This window comes from Ammospiza caudacuta, chromosome 9, assembly GCF_027887145.1.
Source record: "Ammospiza caudacuta isolate bAmmCau1 chromosome 9, bAmmCau1.pri, whole genome shotgun sequence".
Lineage (NCBI taxonomy): Eukaryota > Metazoa > Chordata > Aves > Passeriformes > Passerellidae > Ammospiza > Ammospiza caudacuta.
Window position 1 is genome coordinate 27,425,327 of NC_080601.1, and position 17,348 is coordinate 27,442,674.

The 17,348-nt window shown below is 38.9% G+C and overlaps 1 protein-coding gene across 1 annotated transcript in view; it reads left to right on the forward strand.

Annotated features, from left to right (window-relative positions):
- The window catches only part of CFAP58 (cilia and flagella associated protein 58), a 56,665-nt gene that overhangs the window by 29,039 nt on the left and 10,278 nt on the right, over positions 1-17,348 (forward strand). Inside the window, exons 14-15 of the mRNA XM_058810982.1 lie at positions 1,958-2,069; positions 4,291-4,395. Coding sequence (XP_058666965.1) covers positions 1,958-2,069; positions 4,291-4,395 — 217 coding nt within the window. The remainder of the gene's footprint in view (positions 1-1,957; positions 2,070-4,290; positions 4,396-17,348) is intronic.

The following is a 17,348-nucleotide window of genomic DNA, read 5'->3' on the forward strand; positions in this document are numbered from 1 at the left end:
GTGTTTGAGACAGAAAATATGGTTTATACATAATAAAGACTTGTATCAACCTTGGAGAAAGGTTTTTTTTTTGTTTGATCTCAAACACAGACTGGATTAAATTCATTAAACAATTTACCAACAATTAGGAAAATTGAAATATCATAATAAGGAAAGAAGAGATCTTGGCTAAAGTTGAAATAGTTTCTGTATTTCCTCTTGTACTGTGAGTTACTGCCTACAGAATAAACCTGACAGCAGCAGAAAATGTGTTCACAGTCCAGTGAGCTCCTAAGTGGTACAGTGGTACAAGGCCTAGATTAATGGAACTCCTTTTGGTTAAGCAGTCCACTGAATATGGGAGACACTTGGCATATTCAGAATGAAATCCTGTTTTCAGAGCTCTCTCCTTCTAGATTTAGATGCAAATCTTATGAACTCTGAGAAAGTTTTAGTTAAATTTTCACTGAAGGTTTTGTTTCTTTAAAAGAGTAATTTAATAGCCCAAACCTGATTTATCTCCTCCTTCTCCAGCTTAATGCTTCCTTTCTTGTTTGCCCCTCATGTATTTGAGGTGTATTCTTTCCTGATGGGAAACTGGATATTTTCTAAGAATCAGTCTTGATTTGCAAGGAGAGGCAGTTATGTTTTAGCAGATAACCATTGTACCAATTTGGTGTAGCTATCACAGTTTTGGGTGAGATCTTTATCAGTGTGGTTCTGTGGCTTTCAGCAGAACAAATTAACTTCAGTCCATGGTCAGTCCCATTGACTCCAGTGGAATTATGCCAGTTTGATTTGGTGAAACAGAAAGGAGAACTGGGCACACAGCATTAGCAATTGCAGTTTTCATCGACTGACTGCAGATAGGAATGGAATTTGAACTTGCTGCCCAAATGCATTCAGCTGAAAGTCTGTTACTGTATTGAAACTCAGTGATAGTATTGAAGTGTAGTGTGCTGCATGCCATGATGGGTGGATCAATTCTTGCTAACTGCAGCAGCAATCTCATACTTTAATGAAGTCCAAAACCATCATGAAAACTGCCTGTCGAAAAGATTCCATTTATCACTTGTGCTACTAATTAGCTTTCCCGATTTGCCAATTGGAAATGTGAGGTTTTTTTCCCTCTTCCATAACCTTGTCCAACCTCACAGTTAAAAAAAGACCTTTTTCTCTCTAGTGAGCTAAATGCAATTCTGAGTTTAGTAGGAAAAGATTCAGTAGTAGAGGAGGCACATCACAATCTTTCACCCCCTTTTGACACTGGAGAATTTAGAGGATCCCACCACTAGAGTGATAAGGGTCAGATAATTACAAAATATGCCTTTTTTACCTGCCCTTAAACCCCCTATCACCACCAAAAAAACCTAGTTGTTGAAGAATCTTGGTAGTGCTCAGTTAATTTTAAATTCAGCAAGTCACCTCTGAAATTCCTTGAGGAGATGTAATAAAAGAAATCAAAGTTCAGTTATCTTTGAAACAGTGTCCATCATGCTTAGGTCCTGGAGTGTGTTTTATTTGATGGATTGTGTGAGCCATGTAGATTTAAACCCTTTCAAACAAAAGCTGTTAGATTCAACACTGGAGTAACTGGATATGATCCATGACTGATTTGTAGGTTTATAAACTAACTGTCCTTCTGGCCTTAATGTACATGGGAAGATGTGAAGAGCGAGTTCCAGTAGTCTGTGGAGTAGATTCCCTGGGAGCCTCTTTTCTGAGCCATTCTTAATGAAGCAAGTGAAGAGGTCCAAGTGTGTTATTTTATGGTTCCACCTGTTCAGTGCTGTTGTATTGATACATTTGCCACCACAGTATTGCTGCAGTGGCAAAGTGCCTCTTTGTGCTTTCCATGCAGTGCTTCCTGTGCATCATAGTGCATGGGAGAATGATTTGTTAATGCCCACATTAGTGCCTTGGTCATGTTGAAGTATTTTTGGTGTGTTTTTTCTTTTTATTTTATGCTGGTCTTCAGATGGGAGTTTAATCACATGCAGAAGGAACTGTTAAGGGAACAGACTCGGTGCAAAATTTTGGAAGAAGAACTGCAGAAGCCCTTGCAAGTTCACAGATGGAGAAAATTAGAGGTGATGTGTGAGGATTTTGTGTTCCCAAAGCCCCTATTATCACATCAGTGACCTAGCAAATGCCTATTTCATTTACTGTTATGCAAATGATGTGGAGGGATTGGGCAGACTGAAATTTCCATAGTACCAATGGAATCCTTACCTGCTGAATGCTTTCCTTGCACAATGCAATCAGTGCTATTTTTGTGGCACTTTCTCAATGAAAAATTGCAGGGGGATTTGTAGAGACAGTGAAGTGATAAAGGGAATAAGAATGCATTAGGCAAATTTAGAAGGGGGTGATTCCTTAACATGGATGGTGAGAAATAAGATGATAGGGGAAAGATATAATCCTACCCTCACTGAGCAGGGAGATGTATATGGGAATGTATATGGGAAGAAAACCAGTAATTGAAGGGCTAATAGAATAGGTAGATGGAAGAATGAACAGATATGAAGTCACAAGGTAAATTACATCTGAGAAAAAACAGAGAGAGTCCTCCACATAAACAGTGGTGGACTCACAAAGATAGTAATTCCAGGTAATGTGAGTTCAACTGCTTTACATAAACAGCAAATCTAAGTTTTCACATGATTTGAACCTGCCAAGTGAAGGGGAAAAATAAAAAATCCATCAAGCATAGATGAAATATATAAGCATCAGTTGGCATCACTGGATATTTTTGATGTAAGTCAGTGCCATCTGACATTCCTCAGTTGCATGGATCTCTGATCTGATGCCAGCCTGGGTTGCTTAGCTTCTCTAATATTGAGTGATAATGTGCTCCGTCCCTGCAGAAGCAGAGCTGAATATTTTCACTGTGCTTACTAGTATGATAGTGAATTTCTGATCTTTCCATGCTGAGCTTAAAGGTGGATGGTGTGATTAGCTTTTCTCATGGAAGGGAGATAAAATGCAGGATGCTGAAGTAGGTTAAACACATCTAGGTACAAACTCTAGCAGCACCTTGTAACAAAGAAAAATCAGGCCAGTCAAAACATCAAGTGATGGGAAAATGAATGTATGAAGAGACTGGTAATGGGGAAATCATGTCTTTCCATTCTAGGTAACTGGTTTGTATTTGGAACACAGAAAGGCCAGCAGATGGCAAGATCTGTATGAAATAATCCTGATGGGGTTTTGGTTCAATTCCTAATGAACAAACACTCTCATATCACTACAGTAGTCACAAATTGGCACCATGCTTGGGCAGTGCTATAAAAAAATCAAGGACTGAGGCAATCATGAGGACTGGTCTACTTTTTAGCCTGGTTTCTCAGGAGATGATGTTGTGTTGTAAGCATTGCATGTGTATCTGTGTCAGTGTCCTAGTTATGCTTAAATTGATTAGTCAATTTAGATAAAATCAGACAAAAGATTAAGAACAATGAGATGCAGAGTTCCTTATAAGCTCAAGTGAATATAAGAGAGCAGGACTTTATTGGAGCCTTTACTGCAGTGTGAGTTTAATCCTTGTGAGGCACCCCATGAGAGGGGAAAAGCCAGATGGGAGAGAGCTGATATGAGACCCTGAGTGAGGAAAAGTTGCAGGCAGAATTTGTCCTTCACTGAAAGATCCAACAAGAAGACACAAAGTACTGGGAAAGTAAGCTGTACTGGCTTCTCCTGAGAAGGAGGAGGAATTATTTCTTTGCTCCTTAGAGCTTTCTCCAGATTCAATCTATGCCAAAAAAATGAAAAGGAAGGGATGGAGAGACAGACATCTACTCGCTCCTGTTCTTATGGGCTGTGTAGGTAGAAGGCAACACTACAGTGCAAACATTCTGTCACCATTTTAAGCATTTAATTCCATTGAAGAATGGGATTTCACATGTATGGACACTTTAGAACCCCATAATAATTCATCAGTGTACCCCCCCAAATCCTCTTAAATTCTCCACATGCTTCAAGACTAAAGTGCAATTGGTGCTTTGTTCAATAGAAAAATCTTCTCCTTAAAAACTAAGTTGGCACTGTTTGAAGTTCTTGAACAGCAGGAGATACTTGCACTGCTTTTAATTTGTCAGTGGACAGTTCCAGTTGCTTTTAAAATAGACATATTAAGTTCCAGGACTGCCTGTGAACATGCAATTTAAAAAAATTAGCTGAATGCATCTTCCCCTAGCCCCCCTTTTACACTTGTTACTTTTGAACACTGAGATATTATAGTTTTCATTTGCAAAAAAGGAACAGTAACTTGTTATCATGTATAATTTTTGAGACTCCTTTGCTCTTTCCTAGGCCAGTGACCCCTCTACCTATGAGCTGATTCTGAAAGTTCAGAGACTACAGAAGCGACTTATCAGCAAGACAAATGAAGTGATAGAGAAAGAATTTCTCCTTCAGGTACTGCAGCATCATTATTTTGTGGCATCTCATTAATATATTTGACTTACTTTGTCTAGTGACATGTGCTTCCTGAATGTTCCTTAGATGCAGACTTTGGAATTCTTTTGCATGCCCTTTAGGTAGCTTTAGATGGCAGCACCGACTCACTGGAAGAGAACAAACAGCGTCAGATTAGTTGATTTTTATATTCTGGTTACTGATACCTGGTCAGCTCTGAAAATACAATTAAAGGTTGGCTTTAGTTTATTCATGTCAGAGATTAGTCTTCAGGTCAGACTTAGACTATTTGAAAAGTTTTTCTGTGTCGTTTTAAACAAGTATGCTGTGACCTGAACATGAAGGAAAATTCCTGATTAATTCCATTTGTGCTTAGCTTGGCTTTTGCCAGGAGGAATCCTAAAGAGATTTAGATATGCTGTGGCTGGGGCATGTTTGATTTCAAGGTTTTTATGCTGAACATTCAAAAAAAAAATTTCTGATAGCTTATCTTTTTTTGAACTCTATCAGGTGTCCCTTAACCCCAGTGATAACAGTAAGGTTTATGCTGTAGAATGAAGGAAAGACTGTATTCCTATAGTGCAAACATTTTTATGAAATATAACAGAGGAAGACTTCAGAGAGTCCTGGCTTTATCCAGAGGTATTAATCTAGTCTCTCTGGTGACTGTAGGGCTAGCTATAGATTACCAGCTCTAGGTATGATTTTAACATCATAAATACCCTAATAGTCTTGTATATCTGTGTTGGGTATCACTCACTGGAGAGTAAGATGTGACCTGAATCTCCCTCTGTCTTGAGAAGAAGCTCAGCAGATCTTATCAAAACAGGGTTTGTCTCTATTTATTGTTTCATGGGAAAACATTGATCTGAAATTTCATTTGAATGTAATTTATGTGTATTATTCCTCTGCTTGGAAAAATGTGATCTTTGTTGCATAGCACTGAAATGCTGTCAGTGAAATAGTTAGCTTAAAATGTAGCAAAAATAGCTCCAGTTTACTGTGCTTTACCCATGCACAAAACAAATTCTGTTAGATTTTAGATCATCTCTGTTGCACATCTGGCCTTATCCTTAGAATGCTCCCATTTTGCTGTTATTTTCAGCTGAAGACCTGAGATATAGAGGTATTAAGTTGCCTGCACAAGAAAATCTTTGAAATATTAGGTATTTGTGCTTAGATTATACCAATGGCTAGTACAGTAATGTTTCTCTCTCTGCAATGGTCCTTCTATGGCAACTCTATGATGTTTTTATTACTTTTCTAGATTTAAGACAGGGTTTGGCTATATAAAATCTAATTATTATAGCTAGAATTGCTAATGAGTTCCTTTGTGTTCTTAATTCAGGCACCAATTTCCTGTGTAACAATGCTGAAATGAAGGTTTCCCTTGGAGAAATAATAGTGAAGGCCAAAAATACTATGCTCCCCATTTTGTTCAGGGATTTAACATCAATGTTTCTGAGCTCTTTTCTGTTTTTCCAGGGTTTTGAGTCCTCCACCATGACTGAAATAGGGCTCTTTCATAGCAGGATGTGGGTATGACGAGGTAACCAGAGATGGAGAACAACCCCAGCTTGTTCCCTTTAGGGGCTTTAAGTGCTACTAATTAGCTTACTGGCACAATTACCACAAATTAAGGGTGCTGGCAGAGCTGCTTCTGCTGACTGTCTGGATAATCTGATACAAGGCATTTCATTATTCTTTGGACTGGTTGTCCTTGGTATGATGGTAGCATCTCTTTTCTAAAATCATACCCTGATACTCACCAATACAAAACCCTTGCTAATAACTTACTGAACTGATGTTACCAAGTTCCAAACTGCTGTGGTGAAGGACCCAGCCCAAGGAACACTTCTAGCAGAAGGAGATAAGCAGGACAATAACATCAGCTTTCTGGAGAAAGCTCAGTTTCACACATGAGAAGGGTGGCTTCACAAGACCACCTTCTGGGCAGTTTGAAATATTTGAAGTGTATTTCAAGTGAAGTATTTGAAAGGTAGTGTAGGATTTGATCCTGACTGAACTTTAGAATTATGGGAAATAGCAGTAATTTAGCTCAAATTTCAGGAATTTTAAATTTTGTTCCCTCAATATAATTTGTATGTTGAGGGAGTTCATCCCTCTCTTTTATTTTTTTTTTTAATCCTGGTAAGCCTTTCATGCTTAAAGGCATTCAGCGTCTTTTTAATATGAGTCTCTCCTGAAGTCAGCTCAGCTCAGTTCAGTCACTGCTCATTTGCAGGAGTGGGGGAATTGCTGGTGGCTGGCCTGTGCCTACTTGGCAGAACATCCCCCATACTCAGAGCTGGAGCCTGCAGACTGAGGGATACAAACTTACTAGGTCAGAGAACCCCTGCTCTCCCTGTGTTATGTTTGCTTGCCTAAGTCACACTTCCTCACTCCCAGTCATCTTCATTCACATCTTGCCCTGTAACAAGGGCATCGCCACTGGGTGTATCAGCTTTAAAATTATCTTAATCTCTTGCTTGCCATACATAATCTTTTTTCATGTGTGTGTGGCCATCATGCTAGCAAATAGGATACTTGTTTAAGGTGAAGCTTGTATCTGTGTCTAATGTATGTATTGTGTAGCATAAATTCCCTCACATCAGTGTGTTAATAAAATAGAGTACAAAAAACCTTGTGTGTTGAATACTGAGTATTAAAAATACCTTTGGAGTTTAGAAATAACCCATGTGAAGAAATGGTTGAGCCCAGTGTCAGCAACCTACGGTTTGATTTGTAGGGTATTCACCTTGCTGCATACTCATGCAGAGCCATAATGTTTTTATAAGGAAAAAATAATTCCATTTGTATTGTATGCACTGTAGCTCTGTCTTCTTGTTTTACTTTTTGGTAAATGGTCTTTTAAATAAAAGTGCAGGGAGCAAGGTTTTAGCTGGATATAGAAATGGAAATTTTCACTAAGTAAGGATCACAGTACATAGATTCATGTGGAAAAGCATCTGCTTACTTTACCTGCTCCTGATGTGCATTTGATCATATCCTTTTTATTAGCTTTTTCATTTTTTCTAACCTGTCATTTCTTTAAAACTGAGGCAGATGTAGAAGCAAGCTACAATCCATGCTATGTGATTAAAAGAGTGATTTGCTGTGTTTCAGTCAGAAAATTTAGATTGCTGACAATATGGGAAAAACCCAGTTTGACTCTAAAATCTCATGCAAAAATTCATCTTAATCTCTCTTAACCAGTCATCAGGGCACATTTTTTGGATAAGACAGATGCTGAGAGATAGAGAATATGCAGCATGCTGAATGTTCGGTTTTGCTAGAGCAGCTTTTCAGAGTTGAACATTTTAATAAAGGTGTAAAAAGATTTCATCTGTTAGAGAAATTACGGAAGTCTTTTCTTGTTTCTGATTTATCTGTGCCCTGTCACCACAGCATCTTGGGTTATAAGGAATCAGCTCTTATATACCAAATAAATATGGTCATCCAGGGAAGCTACTTTGAAGAGTAGCTGCAAAGCAGGTGGTCATACTTTCTCTTTTAATTCAGGCATTCTCACAGTTGTGAGCTGCTGTGCTGATGAAAAATGCTGTTTTAAAAATCAGATCCAAACACAAGGTCTTGAATACTTATGGTCAATAAAAATCCAATGGTGTTTTTCCCAAACATAGGAAATGTTATTTCAGGGATAGCCAGTTTTCCTGTCTTAGTTGTTACTTTCCTTCTGAATTTGTGCAGTCAAGAGCAGTTTATGGTTCTTTTCTAAGCTGTTGAGTAATACTGCAGGGCTTTGTGGAGCAATACCTTGTGTGCTGTCCGGGAGATCTCACAGATGGGTGAAGGTTTTTGTGAACACATGTGGGATGAATGACTTGTTGCAAGGCCACAAGGAATAATTATTAATAAACAGGAGTGCTCTGCAAATCCTGACTGCAAAAATACAGTTGCTCACTTTGCATGTGGGGCAAATCTCTCATGTGACTGAAGCTCTGTTCTGTGTACTGAGCAGTGATGTGGTAAACTCACAGTGGAAAATATTACCTTGTTAGGATTATGATTAGTGTGGTTTTGGAAACTTATCCCATTAAAAGTGAATTATGCACTGCTTTATTTGTTTCAAATTTAGTTCTTTCTTTTCAGAGTGAGCTCCTCTAATTTGATTTTATGTCTGACTGAGCAGAATTTTATTCAGCTGCATGTCTTGGAATGGATAACAGCATAAAGATTCACATTATATGTCAGTTACCTCTTTTGTCGTCATCTCAGAAGATTGTTCATAAATGTAAAATGTAAATGTAAAAGAAAGTGCAATCTGGATTATTTGTTCAGGGAGGCAAAGGCAAATGTCTTAGTTAAGCCTTGCAGTAGTGAAAACATTGTTTTTCTGTACATGTGTATTGTTTGAAGTTGTCAGCAAGGAAAGCCCAGGATTGGGCAGTCAGGATGTGATGCTGTGCTGCTGTTCTTGAGCTCATAGTTCAAAGAGTGCAAGGGCAAAAGGCCTGATTAGCTCATGTATCTGACTCAGAGATTACAGCCAGACAGCACCCACATGTCCTTGCACTGAGCCAAGTTTGGAGCTAAGTTTCAATCCCTCCAGAGAACTGACTGTCCCAGTGACAGAGAGTAGGAGGAATTGAAGGGATGCTGCTGTCTCCAGCCCTGTTCCCTTTCAGGTATTGTGAGATACAGGGAGGGGAGAGTGAGAGACTTTCTCTGTGACCTTGGCAGGCTACTTAGCTTTTGCATACTTCGCATCAAGTAAAATGGAATAAAATAATTTCCATTCTTTTTCTGGTGTGTGAATGAATATATTAGAGACGTAATTCAGTAGCGAAACACTCAAAATAGGCAGATGTTTTATTTTATTTGTGCTAAGTTGGTAGTAGAGCTGTTCTATCCAGTTTGAGGTGCTCGTTGCTATAGTGTCTGAACATATACATAACCATCTTTATTTCTCAGAGCTGGTACTATAGTTTCATAAAGAAAACTACTTTAGAACAGTGTGTTACCATGTGGGTTTATGCAGGTTGGCAGCTATTGAAAACAAAGTTTTCTCTCAAGAAATGAAGGAGCTTAGGAATTTGCTTCCCTCTATTTGTTATGCATTTCCCCCCCATTCATTACATAATTTTTTGTGGTTTTTTTTAATCTCATGAGATTTTTTTCAGCCCACTTTATGGGAGCCTAGTCCTTCTGAAAATCACTTCTTTCCCTAACTTGGAAGTTTCATGAAGCATGCTGCTGCTAAGTTCTTCACTCCTCTCAGTGCTCAAGTAGCTTCCACATAAGAGAAATGTATGCTCAAATGCTGAGTAAAGACATCTGACAATCTGCTGGGAAAACTGAGAGAATACTCTCCTATCCCCTACCTTTATTTTGGTATTATTTGGTATTATTAAGGCCAGATGAGTTTTATCTTAGATGTTATCTTTGTATCTTCAAAATGGCTTAGATTTATTTTACCCTCTCAAATTTGGCATTTATTTGTTTTTAGTGCTGAGTGTAGATTCTACTTGGATATGAGAGTATAAACTCCTTGCATGTTACAGGTAGGGTATAGAGTCCGAGCTGAGGATTTTTTGGCAAAATTGTCTATTTTCATAAAAAAATAACTGCAGTTCACTTCAGGGAACTAATGACTGTAGAATCCCTAAAAGTCTCCTTTGACCTGCCCATTATTGTTCCTCTGTCATCTTGTCTTTAGAGAGATTTCCCAGAGGTAGCTTGGGATAGTGCTTTGTGTGCACTGAAACTTACAGGTGAACTGCAAAATCCACTACCAAAATGCAATCCTTTCTTTACTGCTCCTTTTTCATTTATATGTGAAGTCAGCCTTTTGAAGGGATTTTCCATCCAAAAATGAAAAGGGAAATTTTCTTTTTAGCTTTTTATAGTGTAGTAGGACTTGGTGCTTTTCTATCTCTGTTTCCTGGAAGATTTGAGTTCCTCTGGAAGCACTGGATTAATACCCTATCTTGCAGCTCAAGCTAGCAGTTCTCTCAGCCCTCAATTAAAAGGGTAAGTATATTGAGCTCTAGGCCTTTTTTAGGCTTAAAAGCCCCATTTCTACCAGCAAAAAAGTCACTTTTCTGATTTAGCTTATAGCAGCTCTTGAATGGCAGAATAATTTCCTGCCAGTAAAATTGCATCTAATTGCATAGGCAGTAGCTGGCATAAACAGATCAGCACAAAGGAATTGCACGACTAACTGAACTGAAATTGGGCAGTGTTGTGAAAAAACACAAGAAAGAGCTCTTCAGGTATGTAAACAACAAGCAGAAACAGACAGAAATATTGGCCCACTGTTAGGAGAAGTGAAATAGCAACAATGCTTTAAAAGAGTGAAGTTCAGCAAGGACAAATGTAAGGTCTTACAGCTGGGGAATTCAATGCAGGAGTGCAGGACATGCTGGGATCTACCTGCTAGGGGAGCAGCTCTCTGGAAAGGGACCTGGGCATCCTGGTGGACAACAAGCTCAGTATGGGTGAACATTCTGCTGCTGCAGCAAAGAAGGACAGCAGGGTGCTGGGTTATGTCAACATGGGCATCACTAGCAGAGGTTATTCTGCTCTATTCAGCAGACATAGAATCTGTGCTCAGTTTTGGTTCCTGCTATATAGAAAAGATGGGCAGGCTGGAGTGGGTCCAAAAGAGGGCCACAAAGATAATGAAAGGATTGGGAAGCTTGCCATAGGAGGAAAGACTGAAACTACTGGATTTGTTTGGCTTTGAGAAAACAAGGCTGAGGGGAAACCTTATAACCATGTTTCAGTATTTAAAGGGTTGTTAAAAAGGAGGTGGAGATTTTCTTTTTACAAGGAATCACATGGCAAAGATGGGGGTAATAGGTGCAGGTTACTCCTGTGAAATTCTGACTGGACACAAGATGAAAGCTGTTAACAATGAGAACATTTGGAAGGCGTGGCAATAATCCCCCTGAGATTATTGGCCAGGGTACTGGGCCATCTTGTCAAGATGGTGCTTTTGCTGAGAAAGGCTGGACCAGATGATCCTTGAGGTCCCCTTACAACCTTCTTTTCTATGATTCAGAGATTTAAAAGGTGTCAATTTAAGATCTAATCCCAAAGTCCTTGCATGACTGGTCCCATTAAAGGGACAGCAAATTTCCTGTTTGCTCTCATAGATGGTCACCAATATAAGCAAATGGGAATGAAAGAAAGATTGGACCATATGAATCTTGAGATTTACTTTCAACACGGTATTCTAGGATTCTGGCTGAGAAACCTAAGCTGCCAAAACTTCTAGCCACTGATCAAATGGTTCTGGGAGGGTGAGGGGAAGGAGAAAGGCAGAAAAATGCTCTCCTGTCCTTATAAAAACTTAAGTGCTGCTGCGTACCTTAAGGGAACAAGAGAGAGAAAACAGTACCGGGTGGAGTGTGAGGTTTGAGGTTATGACTCCAATTCTAAGTTGGTGACTGGAATTTCAAGGGATTTGCATTGAAATATAGGAATGGGAAATACCGTGAGGACTCAGGCCTAACATTTACTTTTTGGCTTTCAGCTGGGTATGAATCATAAAGAAAAAGTTTACTTCCCCAGTGTCATGCAGAATTAGGTGGATGTGTCAAAGGCACACAGTAAGAATAGCCTTGATTTAGACTCCAAAGACAAGCTCTGTTCTTTTTTCAAATGAAAAAATAATGTGTGCCCATGAACTCTGGCTGCAACCCAGTTTTAACTTGTGATGGATAAAAAATATCTCATTACCAGCTCAATCTTATGATGCATAACAGTCTACTGAATTAGTGCCATCAAAATAATTTCAGTCCAATACCTTGAAACTTATTTGAACTGGAATCTCCAATGCAATATGAAGTGACATATGGAGGTACCTAATGCATCAAGTCACTCTTTAGGACTACACTTACATTCTTTCCTTCTTTTGGTTTTCTTTTGTTTTCGTTTTCTTGGGTTTGAAGAGTTCATTGCTAAACTAGGACTTTGAGTGAAGATTTTACCTTTGACTCTAAGTAGAGATGTTTTGTATTTAATATTGGTTTTAAATTGAAGGAATAATATCTTTCAGTGGTTCTATACCTGGCATGATGATTTTTCCATGCAATTAGAATATCTCTAGTGTCTTTTGTTCTAACGTGGATAATTTTTTCCCAATTAATTTAATTATTTAGTTTTTAAAAATTGGTTGTGTAGCCAGCAGGGTTCTGTGAGCAGGGCAGAACCACTCACACTAAGCCAATTGTAGGATAATTGTGTTAAATCTTGGTGCAATTTACTGGGGCTCATATGCAATCCTTTGATGGTGTAGTAAGGAATCATATCTCAAAAACATGAAAGTTATGAGTCACCTGTGTGAAGGTGTCTTGAAGGTCTACATATCTATCTGAAAGTTTTGTGTGAGCTTTAATAATTCAATAGATATCTGAGGAATGTTCAGTTCTTGCCCTAGCTCTCTTCAGAAAGGAGTTGATTTTGTATTTCTGCGTATTTCCAATACACTTCTTGGTGCATTAGTTTATTTTAGACCTTCTAATCTCAGTCCATCTAGAATTAGAAGATGTTTTATGCTATAGAAATTTACAGCATGATAAACTGCTCTTAAAAACACACTGACATTTAGATTCTTTCCCTCCTCCCACATATGTTGCAATTCAAGTGGAAAAGAATAAAGTCTTCCCAGAAAAATATCCTTTTTTTTGGTATGTTTGTTTAAACAGGGGTTTGAAAAATTGGGTAGGAAGTATGCTGATCACTTTAATGTCATCAGGTGGAGATAATTGGCTGCTCTTTAGGGTGAGAAAATAATTTTCCAATAAAAATAGTGCAAATATTTCTGGCGCTGAGAAATGGGAAGCAAAGCAGATTACCTAGTGAACAAACAAAATATTTCTGGTGAACAGTTTCCTTAGTGGAAGAGATAATTTTTACTGACTCTTTGTGAAACTACCCCACCCTCATAAACAAAATATATTTCCCATGATAAATGGTTCTGGACAGAAGCAAGGTGTAAGTTTATTTGAGAAAATAACTTCTGGGGATCTGCACCATTTTTAGCTCACCTAATGATGTTTTGGTCAGAAATATTCAGAGGTTATTTAGAAAGCTGAGGAAGTTGCAGACAGAGTAAAAATCCCTTAGGGTTCATAGGTGGCAAGTATACATGAATGCTGAATCTGTCTTACAAGTTTTTTAAGATAATTGATATATTTACTTGAGTTTGAGCTTGAAAGAGAACTCTCATGGGTCATCAGATGTCACCCCTCCTCATCATGCAAGATTGTTTTAATTACATAAATACTATCCTCCGTGGATGAGTGTCAAGCATAGTTTTGTGTCCTGCATTCTAATACATCTACTCCCAAGTCCACTCCCAAAGTTTAGCATGTCTGAAGAGATTGTTGTCTTCAAGTACGCTGTGGCTTATTGTGAGTTTTATTGCACATTTGTAACCTCCTGCTGTAGACCAGGCCTGCTATTTCTGAAAAGCAAGGAGCAGGAGTATTGACACAGCCACCAGCATGGTGGTCCTGGGGGACTGGGAGACTGAGTTTCATTCCTGTGTCTTCAAGGAGTTTTAGTGAACCTTGGCAATTCATGTAATAACTCTTTGTGTCCAGAACTCTTGTAGAATGAGTAGAGGATCACTGCCTGGCTGGAAGCGGTTCTTCAGCATGTGTACAATAAAGATTTAACACCATTCAGATACTGAGGCAAGGATGCCATGTAAGAACCTAAGACACAGCACTGTCATCTGTAATCTGCATCAGCAAAACAGAAACAGTGATCACCAAAGTGTTTTATTCAAATACATTATGTTTGATCTGAACCCAGAATCCTGAGCACAGATACCTTGTATCGTTGGACTAAAAATATTTTGTAAAATGACCCAATCCTAAAGTTCTTAGTCAGAATTGCCCTTAACTTCAACATTAGTTTGCTGGAAAAAAGCTTGGATAAAAAGTTCAGGAATTGTTCCAGCAAATAACAACTGAAAACAACCTTGTTTACTCCTCATTCCTGTGTTCAGCATGTATCTGAGAAGGAAATAAATCTGCTGTGCACCCCAGGGTAAAGTATATTAATCAACCAGTTATCTTGTTAAGGGAAAATAAATGACTTGCTGTGCTGACTGAATACATTGCAGCGCACAGACTTTGCAGTGCTGTGGCAATCCGATACTGACTGTCAGCCATCCAGAATCTGCTAGAGAAGCTGAATTACTGCAGGAGTGCAGCAGCAATGTAGCAAAACATTCACAAGCCCATATTCTATAGGGTGGCCCAGAGCTAGAGGTATATCTTTAGTATTCACCCTTTGGCAGGTGTTCTTGTGTTAAGGGGTGTTTTGCTCTTCCCTCAGCAGCAAGATATGGACAATCTCCAGCATCCCAGTCAGTGATGGATTATTATCTTGTATGACAGTTGTAACAACAGCAAAACCCCACAAAAAAAAAGTAATTCTGCAGGGACAGACTAATTTTGTTCTATTCCAGTTCTCTTATTTTTGTTCTTACTGTCAATGGTGCTGTTTTTGAGGGAACACATGCAGAAAGCTGCTGCAGCTAAGGCTCTTTTGCAGCTGTTGGAGGAAGGTAGGCAGAGTCACTGTGGCTGGTTGGGTTTTTTTAGAAGGGTGGCTTAAAATGGGACATAGAAGGACACAATCAGATGAAGAAAGAACCCCATTTCTCCACTCTTCTCTTGAGATATCCAGAAATGTGCTGCTGAGTGCACAGGAGCCATGAACCTCAGTAGGGAGAGTCTCTGCCCAGTGGGGTGCATCAGTCAGCCAAGTGCTGCACCTCTTCTTGGAGCTCAGAGCTCAAGGCTTCCCATGCCTGTCTAAGTAGATACAGCTGTAATCTTAAACAGGGGTTGGGACACTTGAGCACAGCAGTTGTCTTTACATGGACATTAAGATTCACTGTCTTTCCCTTTCCTTTAGTCCTGTTTCTGTTTCTTTGAATTTTAAGAAGCAGGCAAGGGGAGCTGAAACAGAACTCCTTGAAGAATAGCAGAGGCTCAGCTCTAATTACGGTGAGCCTGAAGGAAGCCATGCATTAAAACATTCATGATTTCAGAACTGCTGTGTGTATTTCTTAGATGTACTGTTATTTCTTAATAGGTTCCAAAGTGTAACAGGAGACTAGTCTTTCTTCTCTGAGGTACTTGATGTATGCAGAGGAACTCTGCTGTCCTGTCAAAAAGATGTATGTAGGCTTTACTGCCTTGTTAGACAGGTATTGTAGATTTAAGTGGTGGCTTGACTTTGAGACAGCTGTTCAGAGGTAGCAATTCCAGAACACCAAAGGACTTGAAGCAAAGTGCTCTCATCTTTCAGGGAAATCTAAAGATCTAAGTCAAGCAGGTGACTAAAGAGATAGAGGTGCTTAACTTAAAAATAGATACTTCTAGAAGGAGCACTGCAATCTCTCTGACCCTTCAAGGTCATCTGCCAGATCCGTCTGAAGTGAGAACAGAAGCTGAGTCTACTGGGAATTCTCATCCCCAGCTGTCACCTGCAGGAGCAGCTAATCATTATCAACAGAGCTGTAATAATTCTTTGATTCCTCTAAAATTTTAAAAATCTAATGGCTATTGAATAGCTGAAATACATGCTGTTACACTGACAATAAAATACAGAAGTTTTTAAGTCAAATAGTCTAGATCTGAAGAAGAGACTTAATTTGGTTTTTTTCTTAGAACCCTGCATAAAGTAATTATTATACAGTAAAAGGTTCCCCATCATTTGCTTTGTAGACTTATTCACTTAGAATATTTAGGAACCTTGTTGATCAGATTTGTATTGACCTCTCATCTCCTCCAGGTCACTTCAAGATAAACTGCTTCTAGAATGCAAAACAAAGGTTTGCTTAGAGCTCTCTTCAACCCAGCTGTCAAGTTGCAGGCACTGTGAAAATAGTTGGAATATTTACATCAATCCATATCATGTGAGGGGTAATTCTCACCTTCAAGGAACAGCTCACTTTCATGTGTGTGTATTTCTGCTCACAGATATAGGAGATAATTAATTGATAATCTTCTGCAGTGCAAAGTAGAAACACTGTGATTAAATGAGCTACTCTAATTAATGATTTTATAAACTCTTGTGTAATGTCAATAGTGAAAAGGGTACTGTAGCTGTTATTTCAGCAAGACACCTCCATGCCATTTACTTTGGATGGATTCTTAACCTCTTGTCTCAGAGTTCAGAAGTTGAAAGGAGTATATGTATTTATTTGTTCATTGGAAAAAATACTGTTTTCCTACACCCTTATTAGGGAAGATCTAATAGTAACAGTTCCTAGCAATAATAATAATAAAAATAAGTTGCAGCTGCACTCCAGGTGGAAATGTTCATACTTTGTTGTTCCTGGGAGATGGTGATGCTGCAGCATTCAGCTCTTGCTGTTGCAAAAAGCAGCCAAGGGTGGAGACCTTACAAGGTGCTTTCTTTGTTTCGAGGTTTCTTTCCTCTTTCATTAAGCTGTTTTGAAAATGCCAGTCAATTTGGTACAGTTTGCTTTGTGCCAAAGAAAACAGAATTGCTCTTGAGAAGCATTATTATCAACTGGAGAAATAAGTTATAGGACAAGTTTGGGTGGTGCAGATTTCACCAAATGTGAGACTATCTCAGCCTTTCCTTCAAGTGTTGGTTTTCACAGGAAAACCCAAAACGTCTAACACAGTGTTAGTGTTGCCTCACTGAGAAAGGGCCTCAGTGTCCTCTTTCAAACTTAATTAATGTATCCAATAAAAACCCTCACAGTGGTGAGATTAAAAAGTGTCTAGGTGATAATGAAAACAGGAGCTGTTCTAGGGAACTGCATCCTTGCGAGGGTGTTTGCTGATGGATGTGGAATAGACAGGAAAGAGCAGGAGCTTTTGGAAAGTGTTTACAGAGAAAGTTCATACTGCACATTTCTCATAGTGCTGGAGGCAGCTTTCTTCTGTTATTATAAAATTTCTGAAGGGCACCATATGCTAATTTTTTTC